The sequence below is a fragment of the Suncus etruscus genome, chromosome 6 (genome assembly GCF_024139225.1).
Source record: "Suncus etruscus isolate mSunEtr1 chromosome 6, mSunEtr1.pri.cur, whole genome shotgun sequence".
Lineage (NCBI taxonomy): Eukaryota > Metazoa > Chordata > Mammalia > Eulipotyphla > Soricidae > Suncus > Suncus etruscus.
Window position 1 is genome coordinate 7,397,001 of NC_064853.1, and position 19,130 is coordinate 7,416,130.

General features: G+C 47.5%; 1 protein-coding gene and 1 non-coding gene across 2 annotated transcripts in view; one reads left to right on the forward strand and one right to left on the reverse strand.

Moving 5' to 3' along the window:
* Window positions 1-19,130, forward strand: part of VPS13D (vacuolar protein sorting 13 homolog D) — a 279,559-nt gene that overhangs the window by 227,761 nt on the left and 32,668 nt on the right. Inside the window, exons 66-67 of the mRNA XM_049775406.1 lie at window positions 336-468; window positions 3,964-4,159. Coding sequence (XP_049631363.1) covers window positions 336-468; window positions 3,964-4,159 — 329 coding nt within the window. The remainder of the gene's footprint in view (window positions 1-335; window positions 469-3,963; window positions 4,160-19,130) is intronic.
* On the reverse strand, window positions 570-703 carry LOC126012576 (small nucleolar RNA SNORA51). Its single transcript, XR_007497031.1, has one exon. It is a non-coding gene; the product is annotated as a small nucleolar RNA SNORA51 (small nucleolar RNA).

The window sequence follows — 19,130 nt, forward strand, 5'->3', positions numbered from 1 at the left end:
CACACTTGCTATTCTGAATCTGCCTGACACCTCTTTCCTTCGTGTATAAGGGACCTAAAGTTTACCTCTCTCTCCCAGAACGTTTCATTAGTCCTTTCCACCATATTCCAGCAAATTTGCTTTAGAATTGTGGGGAATAGATGTCATCAGGGATATCAGATGGTTTGAGAACCTGTGTCTATCTGTGTATAGTTCCCAAACGTTCTTCTGGAATACACCACATCTATAATTCAACATGTACTGAAACCCAGCAAGGATTATTTATCTAAAGCAATTAAAATTAGGCAAATACTTTGGCTTGAAAACTCTCTTCCTTATCTTCTCACTTGATCCAGTTTGCAGGGACACTGTCGGATGGCTTAGGAAAGACGATGGACAACCGACATCAGTCTGAGCGGGAGTACATCAGGTACCACGCAGCCACGAGCGGTGAGCACCTGGTGGCCGGCATCCACGGCCTGGCGCATGGTAAGTGAAGTGCAGGCCAGAGTGTCCTCTGCCTCTCTCAGTACTCGGATGGGCTGACAGTGGCAAAGAGCGACACCAGTGGACACCTGCATGGCATCTTTTTTTTTCCCCCCAATTCACAATATAAACCAGGCAAAAGGCCTGGGTTAAGGTGTATATAGGGTGCATTTACTGAACCTCCTCTTTCTATACAGTCAGTGTAAAGAAAACAGCCTGTGGTAAGAATTGGGAGGCACCTACATGGCATCTAAGTGTATACTCCGGCCTTCTTCTCCTTGTCAGTAAAGCAGAACGGCCATGAAAACTCTTGGTTCATTTTCAAATTCTTGGGCATGTTGCAATTCTTTCCTGCCCTGCCCTCCCCTCTGACTTCTGTCCCCAAAGTGCCTTCCGTAAGATGTAATCAGCTAACTCCCTTCTTTGCCTTCCACTCACTGCCCATTCTGTCCAGAAAAAAAGGAACTGGACATCACCAACCATAGTGATGACTCTCATATTATCCAGTAAGGTTTAGGTCACAGGGATCATGAATCCATGTGCCCAGATGAGGAAGGTGGCATGACTGTATTGTCTCTGCCAATGTTTGTACTCTTTTTTGGGGGGAGGGGCACACCTGTTGGCACTCAGGAGTTACTCCTGCCTCTGGGCTCAGAAGTCACTCCTGGCAGGCTCGGGGCCATAAGGATGCCGGGATTCGAACCACGGTTCGTCCTGTGTTGGCCACATGCAAGGCAAACACTTTACCTCTATGCTGTCACTTTGACTGTTTGCACTCTTAATCTGGAGTGCCTTAGCTCTGATTCATTTGCCATTAGTTGCATTTCCTCGACAACGCCAAGGCCTGGCATTTGAGACCCTCACAAACACCAAAACTGCCAGTCATGTATCCTGGCCACATTATGCAGGAGACACTCCCAGGCCTTGTATACTTGTTCTTTCTGCCCTCCCCATGCCCTCTGTGAAGTCCCACCACGAACAACATTTCCCCTCATCTGATGTACCCAGGCGGAAGAGGTGGAGTAGACACAACTGTTGGAGTAGACGCAGCAGCCTGGGTTCTTGTGTTTGTGTGTTGCCATCCTGCCAACTCCAGAAGGCCAGTGGAGAAGAAAGCCCATTTTCCAGTCAACTTTATGCCTTCAGTGCCTCCCATGGCACCTGGCAGGACACTTAGTAATAGTAAATGGAACTGTTTGATCCAGATTCTTGGGGGGAAAATCTGAAGCTAATAGGAATATTGAGATTGATCCAGGGTTTATGATCTGCATTTGAAGAAAGAAGGAGGAATATGTAGAACAAAAAATATCCTATTTCTTTTTGTGCTTTGAACATAATATTTAGGCCAAAGAATTTGTCCACTTTCCAAATTGTGAGGTTTGGATAAAAATGCCTTTGCCTTGGGCCACATAGCAAGGGGTTAAGTCACTCACCCTAGTGTTCATATAGGGCCATGGAGCACCACCAGAAGTGGATCGCTGAGCACCATTGTCTATGGGCCTTCCCCCAAAAAATACCTTTACCATTCCCAAATCTGTACAGCTTGGGAAAGCTAGACGTGACATTTGACTGAAATTAATAATTGTGGAGTTTTAAGGTTGCTTTTTTTTTGTTTTGTTTTTGGACCATACCCGACGGCGCTCAGGGGTTACTCCTGGCTATGTGCTCAGAAATCACTATTGGCAGGCACAGGGGACCATATGGGATGCCGAGATTCAAACCACCATAGGTCCTCAGTTCGCCACTTGCTAGGCAAATGCCCTATCGCTGTGCTCTCTCTTCGGCTCCTTTAAAGGTTGATTGTTGAGTACTCAATGGAGCTGTAGATTTGACCCTTCCATTAATAGCCCAGTCAGTGATAGTAATGTAATGGTAAACACTAGACTGTTAGAAGGACCATTCTTGTTTGGTTTTGGTTTGGGGCCACACCTGGCAATGCTCAGGGGTTACTCCTGGCTCTGCACTCAGGAATTACTCCTGGTGTGCTCTGGGAACCCTATGGGATACCAGAGATGCCAGCATTGGGTCGGCTGCATGCAAGGCTAGCATCTTACCTACTATACTATTGCTCTGCCCTAGAGGGACCATTTTTGATGAAAATAGAATGTTTTGGCCTTTGTCTCTCCAGCATCCTTGCGATGTGGAGAAAAGACCTGGTTTTCCTTACTATTTGGCTGACCACACCAGTATGCTGAGAAAATGAATGATTGCTTCTCATTTGCAGAGTTAGGTCAAAGCTCATTCCGATAACGGACTGAACATCTCCAGGAACCAGTCAGGTCAGCCCAAGGCCCCGAAAGAGCTGCATTATCTGAAAGCTGAAGCTCAGAGCGAGAGCCTTCCTTCTGGGAAAACAAAACAAAGTTTAGAAGACAAGAACCAGAATCCATTCCATCTCCCTCATTTTAAAATGGGGGTGTCCGCTCCCGTCTCTTGAGAGGCACTGCCTGACTCGGGGTCACTGACCTCCCGTCTTGGAGGACCCACGTGGCCGGCTCAGTCAGGACGGATCTTGCCTCACTTTGGGCCCCAAGTCTAAAAGAGGCGCCGTGAACTATTAGTGCCTTCTCGCCCAGGGACTTCCTCTGCCCATCTGTCTCACTCGAGCTGGAGAGGCTGAAGAGAGTCCTCACACCCCTGCCATGAAAGGGTAAACACCCTGAGTGTCCCTGGCACCGCTCCTGGAAGCCACTGCCCCGGCTGCTGCTGGCCCTGCTCACCCACGCCAACTTCCGGCGACTTCTCAGGCTCTTTTGGGTCTTCGCTGTCAAGTTTCAAAATGTTTGCGAAGGTTTTTTTGGCTGGATGGGTCTTTTTGAACAGACTCCACTGAAGGGTGCTGACTATCTTGGGTAGTTGGGGGGAACCTTCCTCCAAGGCCATGCCATGACTCTGTTCACCCTTTTGAACCTCAGCAAAGCAGACTGTGCCTTTCACCCTGTCTCAGCCCTGTGCTCCAACATCTGAGGAGCTGTGTTTGCTTCTCTGCCTTTTCATTTCTGGGAGCCCCACTTTCCCAAGAACCCTGTTTTCCAGTCTGTCGACTTGCCTCTCCTTCTTACGGTCCTGCTCCTGCCCACGTTCCTTGATTTTTAGAAACTTAAACAAACTTTATTTCTCACTGCTATGGAAAATATATCCTCAGACACTAAGCTCTATGGGCAAAGCTGCCAGTTCTCTGAGTTAAGTCGACCTGCCTTAGGCCTTTCTAGAGAATGGCCCAGGGCTAAGCTGCTTTGCCAGGTTTATCAATTGGGGGGTTTTGTCTTTTAAGTGAGAGGTTCCTGAACTAACCCAACTTGCCCTCTTCAGGAAAAGCTCATTTGAGATCTTTGAATGTGCATGTAGCCCCCTCAGTACCCCTCAGTGGCTCTAGAGGCTTCCCTATCCCCTTGGATACATCCAGCCCTGTGATATTGTCCACATTGGAAAACACTGTTTGAAATGCTTTTGCTTTTGTCCATGGTCACTGACAGTAGTCCTTGTCTTTATTGCTAGGTATCATTGGTGGATTGACCAGTGTTATCACCTCTACTGTAGAAGGTGTGAAGACAGAAGGGGGCGTCAGCGGCTTCATATCTGGCCTTGGGAAGGGGCTTGTGGGCACCGTAACCAAGCCTGTGGCGGGAGCCCTGGATTTTGCATCAGAGACAGCCCAGGCTGTGAGAGATACCGCCACACTTAGTGGCCCCAGGTCAGTGGTTAAGGGCGCACACTTGTGTGTGTGTTGCGTTGCGTTTCGTTGCGTTTGTAATTCCCAGTTCTGATTGCTGATTCTTCAAATTCATACTGCCATTACTGATATGCTTGGTCTTATATTTTCTATTGTAGTGATGTGACTTTAAAACAAGTTTTTTTAAGTGAAGACTACCATGTAACTAAAATGTTGGACTTGTCCTCTAGTATACTGGTGATGTGTGTGTGTGTGGTACATAGAAATACACGGAGACACATAAAATATTTTCCCCAGGGGACTTAGAAATATAATAGTTTCCTTAAAAATTCCTTTGTTCCCCACACTGTCTTAACCCTTCAGTTGCCTGTAGGAAACTGAGACTATAGCTGTGTCTTGCTTCTTGGACCCATGGCTTAGGTCTAGAACCTCCTTGCATGCATTGTTCACCACGTGGATTTGTCTCCCCTCCGTCCTCCTTTGCACTTCAAAATGCCACCCAGTCCCCACCCCACAAAGGAAAACTCCCCAAGGATCCCACTGTGCAGCCTTTGGGACAGGCCCTTAGCCACAGCCCCTAAGATTCCAAACCCCACAACTACTTTAACTTAGCTCTGCACGTCAGTGACCTATTTGAGCCAACCCTTCCGCCCCCCTCTTTTTTTTTTTTTTTGAAGTGACTAATTGGGGATCTTATCAACAAAGGGCGTAATGAATGTGACAGTTCCCAGCCAAGCCGGACTCCACTTAAGCTCAGACAGATTTTTCAGCTGCATGGATCATAGATACTCCCTAAATGAATTAGTGCACCCTTTTAAAATGCCTCGGAGCCTGGGTCCAGTCCACACCCTATGGGAATCCCTCAAATGGGATTTGTGATGAAATCATTTCCAATTAAAGTGAATCCGTTTGTCTATCACCGGGAAGCCCTTCGTGAGGCGTCACTGCCGTGGGGGCCATGCTAGACGGGAGACTGGAGACGGGCGTTGTCTGTGCAGCTGCCCGGGAGCCACTGCCTCTTGACAGATGCTTCATCAAGTTTGCTTCAGTTAAGGTCCGTCCGTCTCCCTCAGACCCCAAGCGCGGGCGGCCCTGGACTTTGTTTTGAGACGTTTCTGGAGTTGAGGGAGGTGCTGCAGGGTGACTTCAGAGGTATTTCTGGTTAGTTTTTCCTGTCTGCTTAGCTCTCAGAAAGTTGAGCTTCGGGTCTGTTGTTAAGACCCTGCCTCTCGGAACTGGAGCAGAAGTGTCCTGACCCTGGCTTGCTTCTGAAGGCATGGGAGGTGTCCCTTCAAATAGTACTTGTGGGTCCCGAGCGATAGCACAGTGGGGTGGGTGCTTGACTTGCACGAGGCTGCATCCCATGTGATCCCCTGAGCACTGTTACGAGTGATGGCTTGAACATAGAAACAGGAGTAACCCATAAGCACCATTGAGTTTGGCTCAAAAACAAATAAATAAAATAATATTTGTGCTCCAGACTTTTAAAAGAATATCCACTAGAGTGGTGCCACTTAGCTTTTTAAATGGTATCATCTTTTTGGAAGGTAAAATGAAGGTTTTTTTGTTTGTTTTTTTGGGGGGGGGTTTTTTTGCAAGGGTCGGGGCTCAGACTCCAGAAGTCACACATGTGCAGCTTGTACCCTGTTAATGAGCTACATTCTTAGGAGCAGATAAAAGAAGTAAAAGATTATTACAGAGGGGAGGAGGGTTGTGGGATTTTTTAATGATTCTCAATCAACCAAACCAGCAGCTGGATGTGAAGGCCTAAGGTTGCAGTGCCCCAGGCCAATGTGGTGCCAGTTCAGGGGTCTCCAGGTCTGCACCATCTGGTGCTGGAGATGAAACCAGTGTCAGTTGCTTAAAAGGCCTGTGCCTCGATCCCTGGGTTAATTCCTGCCCCAGAGGTAAAGTAATTTCCTCATCTGTACCATTTGTCCTGCATTGTCCTGGAAGGTTCCCGTCTTGTGTCTGCCAAGAGATATAAGATACACACCTGCCATTCTTTCATTTCTTGTCAGTCAGTACTGCTCAGTGTTTCGTAAGACCCCACTGAAACCAAGGCCATCCCTGGACCCCAAGACTTGTGTTGGAGAGAGGCTACAACCCCAAACAATATCATATTCCTAATCATTTGCTTAAATCATGGTCAATGAGTGGCAGAGATTTCCAGACTGTGCAGAGACGGAAACACTAGAGAAGGAGGCAAGAGCCTAAAGATGGCACCTATGCTCAGGGGCTCCCAAAGGCTGTTCTTAGAAGTGGGTTTGAGTAGGGAGAGCAATCATCAAGTGTCAGAAGTCCAGAATTTGGGATCGGAGTTGTCTCACAGCAGACAGAGCAATTGCATTGTTAGTCATAAGGTTCCTGATTTTGAGCCCTAGCACTAAAAGAAAAAAGGAGAAAAAAACTGGGGTAGGCATGTCCAGAGAAGCTGCGTGGTTTGCCTGAAACAGGCGACATTTTGTCTCTCCCACACCAGTAACATCTCCAGCATCCTGGCTGAGCCAAGGGCAACTCTACTCCTGCCACATCTCTCCTCGGAGTCCCCCACAAATCATGACAGGGAGGGGTGCTCTGAGTCGAGTGGGGTGCATGCCAGATCCGGGCTCATTGTGGCTCACATAACGTGTGACCCTGAACCCTGTGTTGCTGGGGAAAAGCATTCAAGGCTCTTCGGGAACGCTTCAGCCAGATTCCCTCAGTGCATCTGTCTAGGTTCAGAAGTAGTACGCTCACGAGGACCCGTGAGTGCTCGGCCCAAAAGGGAGCAGGCCTGGCATCCCACCACTTGTTGGGACCTTGACTCTCCTACTCACCTCACTGGCCTCTGCTTGTTTTGTCCAGAAACAGGCTGTAAATAGGCGTCCTGTTGCTGTTTGTTTATTCAGCCTCTCAGGTCTGAAGTCCCATCACGGCTCTTTCAGAGTGGAAGCTATAAAGGACTGTGAAATGCAGGTGATGGTGTTTTTGAAAATCTCCTGAAAGGAGCACCACGAGTTTGGCAGGTGGAGAAATGGTTCAGTGAAGGGCTTGTTGCAGTGGCACTAGGCTCTCAGGGGCCTATGAATTCTACCAAGGGATAAATCACGCTGGTTTCTTGGAAGTGAGCTCTAGCCCTCTCCAATCGTCCCAGTTGACTGAACAGGATCCAGGGGTGTTACTCAGGGTTTTCCCCACTGTTTAGACAACAGGGACTAACAAATGGTTTGAAGGGATTAGAAGTGAAATTCTGACCGAGGACTGACCTGAGCCCCGGGACTGAGCCAGGAATAGAACCCAGGAGTCCAAGAGTTTGCCTCAGAGTCTGTACTTGGAATGAGACTTTCTGCTTCCTCTGTAATATTTCATCCAACTGAAGGCTCAGATCTTCGCATCTCTGTTTTAAATGACCCAAATTCTAAGCAGATGAGAGCAAAGTAAGCCATTAAGCTGTGAAAGAATACTCCTTCCAGTAATCCCTTGGAAAAAGTAGCCTTACAGGAAACACTGGCTCCCTTATGTGTTTATTTGAGCAGGATCTTATTTATAGGGCTCCCCTCCCCCCCACCCCTGGTTGTTCTAGATTAAGATACTTCCAAGGGACTCTCCTGCCAGAGAGACAGCCACCCCACTTCCGTCAGAGACATCCAGGCGCTCTCTGAGCTCTCGGGAAGGTAGGTGGGGGTGAGGGAGGGCGGAGGACAGCAGAGCCCTTGGCCTCTGCTTGAATGTTGTGGACCAGCGTCCCCTGTTGCATTTGTTAACTGCACAAGTATGTGTGGTTTGGAACCGAACTCCGAGGCCTTTCCAAGGCAACCTTCTGCCAGCTCAGCTCGCCTCTTCTGGGCTACGTGGATGGGCCAGCATACGCCTGTTCCCAAGCAGAGAATCTGCAAATAGCACAGAGGTGGCAGCCCTCACTGGCCAGGCCTTGGAAGCCTGGTGGCAGGGACCCCAGCCCCGCTCTTCAGGCCAGGCCAAAGCAGGTCACTAGTGGGGAGAGCTGGCTCTGCTCTGTATGTATAGCACTGTTCAGTGGTAGCCTTTAGAAAAGGTACTTAGGGAAAGATACTTTAAAAGAAAGGCTGCTGTGACCCAGGGTGGGGCTGTCCATGTCCCGGCAAAAGGCCAGGGCCACTGCACAGAGAGCACGCCTGGCTTGGGCTGTTTTATTTGCTTGTTTCTCATTCGATACCATCTACTGTTGGTGGGGGCTTGCGTGCCATTTTAGGAATCATAGATAAAGACTTATGAAGCTGGGCACCGAGGTCATCTCCCAAATACTTCTTCACCTTATTTAGTCAAGACCCAGAACGGGGGAGTAGTGGGAGTTGGCAGAAGGGGCATATCTAAACTGACTTTGCGAAGTCGGGCAGTAGGAGTGCCCGTGCTTATCTCAGCACTGAAGCCAGATAAGGAGGAAGAGGGAATTTGCAGGATAACGGGAGATCGGTGCCTCAGACATTGGCCATCAGGACTCCAGGGATGTTCTGGAATCCCAAGACCCTTTATTCCATGTTGTGGTCAGTCTCCTATGACCCTGAGAGCTTTGCAGCAACTTCTAGTGGGTTCTGCATCAAGAATTTAGGGTGACATTTTACTGTTTCAGGGCGAACACTCCAAAAAAACACCTTAATTTTGTTTTTAAAGCACTTGGGGGATGCCTGAGATGAGCTCAGGGGTCAAGCACCTGCCTTGCAGGCATTAGGACTGGGTTCAATTCTTGTCATTACCAAAGGGGGCTTCTTAGATGTGAAATGGAAATGGATTTTATTATTATTTTTTTTTGGTTGTTGGGCCACACCCAGTGATGCTCAGGGGTGATGCTCCTGGCTATGCGCTCAGAAATCACTCCTCGCTTGGGGGACTATATAAGACACTGGGGATGGAACCGCAGTCCATCCTAGGTCAGCGCATGCAAGGCAAACACCCTGCCACTTGCGCCACTGCTCTGACCCCCTGAAATGGATTTTTCTAAGGAAAAGCCCCTTGTGTTACTGCTTTTGCTTCTTGCCCATGTCTCTGTGGACAGAAAAGTTTGAGGCGCTCTTGAGTTCCCAGAACCTCTTGACTCCCATCAGATAAAACAGACCAAGGGAAAGTCAGCAAAGGGAAGTGAGCAAATACATTACCATTTTACTCTTAAAGCAGCTACTTGCTTCTCTGATGTTCATGCATAAGAAATCAAGGGCTGAACCTTTGGGGGACTGATCTAGTAAAAATGTGAAGGTGTGCTGGAATGCACCAGGTCTGTCCATTTTCCTCCACCGGGGCACAGCAGCTAGGCCAGAGCAAACCGTTACCTGGTATGTTTCTGCTGATCCTAAAACAATCAATGAGGCCAGAGATTTATTCAGTGGTAAGAGTATGTGCTTTGCATGTGCAAGGCCCTGGGTTTCATCCAGAATAGATGGACAGACAGACACACACAGTTATGTTTGTCTTACTAAGGATATGATTCCGTGGCTAGCCAGTCAAGTAAGCCTCCCAGAGAGGTAGCACTACATTGTCTTAAGGCACTGCCTTTGGTCCGTCATCCGTGCTGAGTCCCACAGACCCTTGGAGCCAGCATGTGGCTGAGGGGAGGAGGTAGTGGCCAGTGCTTGTCCTCCTGTCCCCCCATTTAGGCTGTCTCTCCTCTAGGGCTCAGCCTGTCTGTGTGTGGAGTTGGATGCTGCTGTGGGCAGGCAGGGAGCTCTGTGACCTGCCCTCTTTTGTGGCAAGAAATACTTGGATTTTAGTGCAGATAGGAAACAGTCGTTGTGTTCAACAACTTGTCCTTTGGTCTCTCTTTTCTCTGTCCCCACATGGCCCCCAGAGGACAGGGAGGCCATTTGCTTCTATCTGCTGCTCGCCCTCAAGCCAGAGTAGACGAGAGATCTCTGTCCTCCCTTGCCAAGCCCGGCCTTTGCAGAGAAAGCTTGGCAGGAAGCAGGATCATTTCCCACCCCTTTGGAGAAACCCCCCTCCCAGAAGAACAACCTTCAGAGCTGGCTTAATCACATAGGATGTCTCACACGGATCTATAATTAAGCTGATGGAGATGTTTTTTTAAGAAGCATCTTAACAGTCCTTCATGCCTTATATGTTAAAATTCCTCTCCCAGGAACACAAGTAGAGAAATCCCCCATTTGCTTAGACAGACTTCTTCCCTCTTGCTGAACTCTTTAAAGACTATGTTCCCCCTTCACTCAACAGCTCCAGACGATGCCGTTCCCTTTATAACTTATGGAACACTCAGCTCAGTTGCTAAAGAAATGGAAAGTGTGCGTGTTCTTGCACGCACGTATTTGAGAAAAGCCTTTCCATTTCTGAAATCCCATGACTCATTTTTATGCAAGATTATCTGTGAGGAGGGGAAAACACTTTTTTGGTCATGGTACATAATCGTTTCTAGAAAGGAGAGCGTCTATTTTTTTTTTGCCATTTTTGGCATGCAGAGACAGCTGACTTCATGGAAATGGCACATCCTCCTTCCAGAAGTAAACGCCAGTTGAATCAGGCGTGGACACCTTTCTTGTACTTGCATCTCAAGTCTTTGCTCAAAGAGAATAGGATGAAAAGTGTGATTTTTTTTTTAAACTTGGGCTTCCGCCACATAAAATTAAATATATCTGTCCATTGTGTGTCTGTAATCACTCATTATTAAATGAGTTGCTTTTTAATTCTGAAATGACTCATATACACATAAGATAGATTTGAGATTGGGGTTTCGAGCTTTAAGAGAAACAGTATTTCTTCTAGAGAAAAATGTGTTTTTGTTTCTGGTCATTTTGTTGTTTGTTTTGCTTTGGGATCATACCCAGCAGACTCAAGGGTTACTCCTAGCTCTGTGCTAAAGATTCACTTCTGATGAGTTTTGAGGGATCATATGGGATGCTGGGGATCAAAATTGGGTTAGCCATATGCAAGGTAAGTGCCCTACTCACTGTACTATATGGCTCTAGCCCCTGCATTTTTGTTTCTGGTTTGGGGCTTCTCCTTGTAGTGCTTAGGGCTTACTTCTTTCTCTCTGCTCTGGGATCATTCTTGCAGTACCCTGGAGACCATTCACAGTGCTGGAGATCCAAATTGAGGTCAAGGCCTTAAAACCATGTTCTCGCTGGTCTATAAAATGTGAGTTTTGTGTTTAAAAAAAAATGAAAAAAAATTTGACTCTTGATTGTTCATAGAAATCATTTGCAGATTTCTTTAAGTTGATTTCTTTAAGTTGCTTTTAGGATTTTGGTTGGTTGGTTGGTTGGTTGGGGGCCACACCATTGGTACTCAGGGGTTACTCCTGTCTCTGTACTCAGGAATCATGTCTAGTGTTGTTCAGGGGACCCTATGAGGGGTCAAGGACCAAAACTGAGTTAGCTACATGCAAGGCAAAAATCCTCCCTGCTGTACTACATTGCTCTAGCCCTACTTTTAGTTTTGTTTGTTTGTTTGTTTTTGCTTGTTTTGGTGCTACACCAAGTGGTACTTAGAGGTCATTCCTGTGGTGCTACGAGATGCTGGGGATTGAACTCAGGTTGGTCGCTTGCAGGCAAATGCCCTTCCCACTGTGCTATTGTGCTGGCCCCTACTTTTAGGTTTAGGTGACTTGCTTATGCCCTCCTTCAGAAGAATCATCCCTCTTTGCCCAAGGTGACAGTGGATCCTTGGGATCCACCTATTAGTGCAGATCCACTGCTGGCTCTAGATTTCAGAAGCTGTGGTGCAAGTGAGCACATCCAGCTGATGTTCTGCTTACAAGAGGAGGCTTGTGTCTAGGGGAGCAGAATGTAGTAGGGTAGTTTGGGGTATAACTACTGTCCTTTATTTTGTACTTTTCTCCAGAATCTTGCTAAGGTTCTCCCTGCTTTGTCACATTGAGACAGGAGTCATAAATAGGAGAGACTTGATAAAACACTTTTGTCACAATACAACCTTAAAAGAAATAATGTTTTATTTCTTCAGGCTTATAACATTAAGCCAAGCCAATAGCGATACTGGTTTTTGTATCTAAGAATTTAGTTTACTACATCAAGGAAATCAATTTCTCTTTCTTCTTGGTTTTTGAGCCACTCCTGGTGGTGCTCTGAGGTTACTCCTGGCTCCGTGCTCAGAAATTACTCCTGACAGTACTCGGAGGGACCATATGGAATGCCAGGTATCAAACCTGGGTTGACCACATGCAAGGCAAATGTCATACCCGCTGTACTATTGTTCTGGCCCCCAATTTTCTAATTAGCAAATAAAAGGGTCTCAAAATACTGTCTGGGGAGCCTTTGGGGATACCAGTATTTATTAGAAGCCCATAAAGCAAACTGTTTAGATATTTCTTTGCTTGTTTGTTTTGCGGCCACACCCAGCAAAGGTAAACTCCTACCTGCTGTACTATCTCTCTGGCTCCTGCTTACATATCTTTAGAATTTATACATAGATAATTTGTAGATAGATATATTTTTTGTTTTGTTGAGGGGAGGATACCTAACTGCACAAAAAAACCCAACAGTATCGATCCTGGCTTTGTTCTCAGGGATCACTCACTCCTGGTAGGTCTTGGGGTACCAGGGTTCAAACCCAGGTTGGTTGTGTGTGAAGTAAGTGCCCTTATGCCATCTGTCATCTTGGCTCCTGATTGACAGCTTTTTATGGGTGTGGTTTTTTTTGCTGGTTTGTTTTGTTTTGTTTTGTTTGCTTTTGGCTTTTGGATTACACCCAGCAGTGCTCAAAGATTACTTCTGCTCTGGGGAGTCTTTGGAATGCGTGCAAGGCAAGTGCCCTTCCTCCCTGCCGATAACTTTTTATAGTCGCATTCTCTGAAGAACACACAGGGGAGTTTTCCAGAAGCTACATGATGTGCGCTATTACCCAGATGAAAGCTCAGAGCAGATAAGAGGACACTGCTGCTTTCTGTTAAGAAAGACTTGGAGCAATTTGTGCAGAAATGTCAAAAGACACCACCCTTCTTGCCTTCAGCGAATCCGTGACAGTGCTGCCAGCTAACAGATACCTGTACCTGGAAAATGTCCTTGACAAGCGGTTCTATTTGAAGATCCCGTCCTGAGCCTGGGGCTGCTGATAAATGACGCATTCTGCCGGCAGCCCATCGCCTGGCTGTGGGAGCCACTGGAGGGTTTGTTCTGGCTTCCCGCCAGCAGTGATCAGCACCCCACCCCACCCCCATTTGCTCTGAAGTTTCTGAAGTTTTAAGTAACAGGTGGGCAGATTTTAACCACAACTCCAAGACGGCGCAGAATCCTTGGCCTTGGTTAGCCCTTCCCCACCCCCTGCCATCCTGTCAGCCTTGGTCGTCTTCATTCACAGGATAAGCAGGCAGCAGGGCCCTCCCGAGTGCTGGGTCTGTCCTGGCTTCGCCCTGCCCTGAGCATTTCCGGGAGATGGATGACCCAGTTCATTGAGCCGAGCCTGGCTTTCAGCGCAGCCCGAGTTGGTGGCATGGCACCAGCCCACACTATCTGGATAAGCTCCTTTGAACTCCTTGCGGAGCGCAGGCTTTATGGGGCCGTTGTTCAGGGTTAACCCAGAGAGAGCTCCTGGTACATTCTTCCCAAACATACTTCAAACCTAGATAATGGCAGGGGTAAGCCGAGCTGTATCATAAACTCCGGGGACTGCATGCAGGGCACTTCAAAGGCCAGTCAGTAGAACCTCTCCTCTCCTTCAGGGCAGGACAGGTCCCCGAGGGCCAGCCAGCCCTGGTGGGTGGGTCAGCCCTCTGTGGTCTCAGCTGTGCTGCTGGCATGTCGGGCACAGCTCCTTGACCACAGCCATCCCTCCTCAGCTTACCTGGTGGGTGGCGACCCCACGTAGGTTGCATGACCGAATGTCGGGGTCACAGAAAAGATTCTGGACACGCCACAATCTAGAATTCATTCCGAATCCTCCACAGGGTGAGTTCCGACGGGGCCCACCCATGCTGCATATCTCAGGTGAGAGGGGGAGCAGGTCGGCGCCTGCAGCATCTCGGCACCTTGGGGATGACCTCCATCCACTCCCCAGGCGCCGTGTGTGGTGTGCTCACTTGGGAGAAGAGGTGAGGTCCCAAGCTTTACGATTTCCTTTGAACTATCCAGGGGCCCCATTAATTCGACTTAACCAGTTCTGAACTTGGGCTCCTCACTCAGATCCAGTTGCTTAATAAGCACACCGGGTCAGGGCTAATCAAAACCAACTCATTAACTGGCTTCGTATCACGTACTGTGTTATTCCAGGCAAATAAGAGGCAGTAAGTGCCAAGGAGATTTAATTACTTGAGGACAACAAGCCTCTGAAGAATCTTTCGGATTCTTGACAAAAATCACCAGGCTGATCATGCATCAGAAGTCATAAAAAATTAATCCCATGCCCAGAAAAGCAGTTTCCTGCAGCTCTTCCCCAATGCCCCAATGTGATGGTATTGATAATGACTGGTTCTTTGCTCCCTAAAACAACAATTGAACTGGGGCCTGGTGGTAAATATCGGGGAGGTGTTGTGACAGATGCAGAAACCTCCTGTCCCCCATTTTATTAAGATCTGTCACAAGATTTTCTTTGTGGAGTCCCCACACCTGGTGGTGCTCAGGGGTTACTCCTGGCTGTCTGCTCAGAAATAGCTCCTGGCAGGCACGGGGGACCATATGGGACACCGGGATTCAAACCAACCACCTTTGGTCCTTGCAAGCAAACGCCGCTGTGCTATCTCTCCGGGCCCACAAGATTTTTTTTTAAATCATTGTTGTTTTACTGATAGTCTATAATTGGTCAATGGTCTCTAGATTCTTTCAGTATTTATTTTATTTTTATATGCACTTGTTAAATATTACTATAATATCTATATCTATATAATAAATATAATAAAGTATCTATAATCAGAACATAATTTAGAACTAAGAATTTGACCTTCACTTGGTCACTATAATAGTTTTTGATCTTAAACGTTTTATCAGAGTAAACCTGTCTCCATACTCACAGAATCCAGATTTTTCTCACAGTGGAAAGGAAGCCCAGAGAAGTATCTCCCAAACTTCCCCTCCCCTTTCACCCTGAATTCCATAGCCCATGGGCCACAGGTACTCATGCCACACCTTTGCTTCTTCTTTCACTTGGTTTCTGCACAAACACAGAACAAAACTATGTCAGTTTATAACAAGGTATACCTGAAGTCTTTAGGTCATGAGCAGTGTTCTTCAATTCTTTTAAATTGAAGTACGGTTGGTAAGGCGTAAGGTTTTTGCCCTCTGTACTACCAACCTGGGTTCCATCTCCTGAGACCTATATGGTTCCCTGAACCCCACCAGGAGTGATCTCTGTGCCCAGAGCCAGGAGTAAGCCTTGAGAATCACCTGGCGAAGTCCCAGAACAAAAATAAATACTTAAATGGCTGGCTTGTTTTTTGTTTGTTTTTGTTTGTTTGTTTTGTTTTTGTTTTTTGGGATCACACCAGGGTTATTTCTGGCGCTAAGCTTGGAAATTGCTCCTGACAGGCTCGGAGGACCATATAGGATGCTGAGATTTGAACCACCTTCCTTCTGCATGCAAGGGAAATGCCCCTACCTCCATGCTATCTCTCCGGCCCCTGGCTGGCTTGTTTTTAAGGTTTTTGGGGCACCAGAGCTTGAACCCAGGTTGGCCACCTTAAGTGCTGTATAATTGCTTCAGTCTCTGAATTTTTCTTTATCTTCCCCTCCGGGCTATTTTTTATTTTTTTGTTTTTTGTTTTTTTAACACTGGCTGCAAGGTTGTTCATACTACAGTTATTTTTTCATAGATAAAGTTGTTCATGGTTGAGTTTCAGTCATGCAGTGTACAACCACCTTCACCAGTTTGCATTTCCCGCCACCAATGTCTACAGTTTCCTTCTCTGCCTGATGCTCTCATCCCTCCCAACCGCCCTCTCCACCTGCCTCTGGGACAGTGTTTTACTTTTTTTTTGGGGGGGGGGTCCACACCCAGCAGTGCTCAGGGGCTACTCCTGGCTCTACGCTCAGAAATCGCCCCCAGCAGGCTTGGGGGGATCATATGGGATGCCAGGATTTGAACCACCATCCTTCTGCATGCAAGGCAAATGCCTTACTGCTTGCTATCTCTCCGGCCCCAGCATCTTACTTTTTTCTTTCTCTCTACCTCTCTCCCCTCTCTCTCTCTCCCTCTCTCTTTGTTTTTGAAGCTGTGGTTTGCACTACTGTTAATGAAGAGGAGCCATGGATATTACTTTATCCCCTTTCAGCACTCAGTTCTATCCAGAGTGTCAGTTCCAACTATCACTTTCATAGAAGACCGTTCTCTACTCTAACTGCCCTCTCTGCTCCTTTTGGCAAGCTTCCTACCATGGTCTGGTCCTCCTAATCCTCACTTCTATTGTGTCTGCATATCATCCCCACACTGTCTTTTATTTTCCCTATATTCTAAAGATGAATGTGATTATTCTGTTTATCTCTCTCCCTCTGACTCATTTCACTCAGCATAATAATCTCCAGGGCCATCCAAATATATAAGGCTTTAGTTTTTTTTTAACCTCCCAAACAGTGTTCAAAGGAGCACTCCTACTGATATTGGGGCACTGGGCCCAGTGGCTCCGAGCAAGTAGTGGGGTATTGTCAGTCACTGACAGCACTGGTGGTACTTAGGGACTTCCAGCTCTGTTCCACAGTGCTGGGGAGGGAAGGGGCACCTTGCTAAGGAGAGGGCTTCTTCTTCCTTATTTCTATTTCATCTTTTCAGATTGGGGCCACACTCAGCAGTGCTCTTTGCTCAAAACTGGGACTGTCTTGAACCCCCGGATTCCTGCACTCCACTCCCCTGATTCTATTTTTTTCTAGATAGCATCTGATTCCCTGTTGCTGTACTTTCATGCTCCTTCCCCTATTTTTCAATATAACTAGTCATCTTTGAGGGAAATCCTTATTTACTTGCCATACTCTTTGTGACTGTGTATATAGGATTCTTGGGAAATCACATTGGCTGCTATGATTACTTTTTTTAATTTTGGTTTGTTTTCTGTCCCCAGAGTTAATCGCTGCTTTTATTTTTATCATTTGCTTTGCTTTTTGTTATCATTTTCTTAATTTATCTTATACCCTTACCACTTTTTTTTTTTTTCATTTATTTTACTCTGAGATTAGCCACTCCTTTTAAAAATGCCGCTCAGGGGCCGGGAAGGTGGCGCTAGAGGTAAGGTGTCTGCCGTGCAAGCGCTAGCGTAGGACGGACCCTGGTTCGATCCCCCGGTGTCCCATATGGTCCCCCCAAGCCAGGGGCGATTTCTGAGCGCATAGCCAGGAGTAACCCCTGAGTGTCAAATGGGTGTGGCCCAAAAACTAAAAAAAAATAAAAAATGCCGCTCAATTGGGGCTGGAGTGATAGCATAGCAGGTAGTGCACTAATACCAGTTCGATCCTCGGTATCTCATATGGTTTTCCCAGAACCACCGAGGGGGTGGGGGTGATTCCTGAGTGCAGGGCCAGGAGCATCACCCTGGAGCATCACCGAGTAATATGTGGCCTCAGAACTAAACAACAACAACAAAACCTCTATTTATCTAATTTATCCATAAACTCTTCTTTTTAAGCTGGACACAATGCTAAATACCAGAGGTTTTATGATTTTCTTGGCCCTTCTGCTCTGTTTCTCTGCTCTCGCCTAACTCCAATCCAGAGTCGTTTTCCCTGGCACTCTGCTGAGTTGTTTTCTTCCCCTGGTTGACTTTGGCTTTTTTTTTTTTTTTTTTTTTTTTTGATGAATAGTCTGTCTCCAGTAGTTCCCAGCTATCTGCTGGATCCTGGGTGAAGAGCAACCCTGAGGCAGTTGGGGAGACAAGGCCAGGCCCATGGACACCCGTCTTCTGGGGGGGGGGGCGCTGGGCCCTGAGTCTCTGTGGACCTGCTGTGCTGTAACTCCCTCTGACTTGTGAACACTCTTCTGTCTTCACCACCTTCAGACCTGCATCCCTGGCCCTCCCTCCTGCCCCAGGCCTCTAAAGCCAGGTGCCCCCATCTTTCTGGAAACATAGCGGATTTACCACACTGATTATCCCCTTTGCCTTGTGTCCCCCTCCCACCTTCCTTGGGCTGACATGTCAGCACCGCTCGCCCGTCTGCTTTTCGGCTTCTAAAATATTGTTGACACCTTCTCTTGATCCTGTTGGATCCGCTCCATTTGTCTTCCTTTGCTGCGCTTTAGGAGGCGGAGCAGGGCAGGGTCTGGATTAACTCTGTCGTATTCCCTCACAAGTCCGATGATCTAGTTTTATCATGAATTCAGCCTTTCTTGGTGTCCTCTCCCCTTCCCTTTTCTCTAGGAGCTCTGAATCGATGTGGTTTGACTGAAAACCCGATCCATTATTTTTCCTTAGACACTCTTCCTTGGGTGGTGTTCATTAAAGGAACCTCTCGGCCCGGCTCATGTTTTTAACCATCTACCATGATCCCAGTACCGGTCTGTGTGCCTGACCTGTATGGTCGGTCTCATTTGATCATTGCCAAAAGAGGTGAGCGGAGCCACCTGGGGCAGCCAGGGGCCCTTCTTTCTTCCCCAGGCAGAGTCCAGATGCGTCAGGAGCCCAGTGGTGGTTGCTGGTCCCACCCCACCCCACCCCCAGCTCCAAATCTGCTATTGATCTTTAATCTCATTCTGTGTGTTGTAAAGAAACAGGTTGTGGAAGGCTCTTGTCAGATCCCAGGAACATGAAAGAAATAGCACACCCCGGGCCGTAGTGACATGGCCCTGTCACCACCCCTCATTGAACCATAAAAGCTATTCAGAGGGGCCGGCAGCTGGTGAACGATGGTACTTAGATCTTGGGTGCTGATGGGTGTTTTGTAGTTTCCAAGGGAAGTTGCTGAAAGTTTTCTTATCTTGACACTCCAAGGGCAAAAGGTCTTTCTTCAAAGAGAAGGGCCCAGTTCAGAAAGATGTGGGTCTTCTCCGTTTCTGGAGGAATCATGGGAGGCAGCCCCGTGGGCAAGGCTAGAAGGTAACCAAGCATGCAGGAGACAAGAAGGGGCGCCCACAGCCCAGGGAGCTCCCGCTTCTGCGGTGAGCA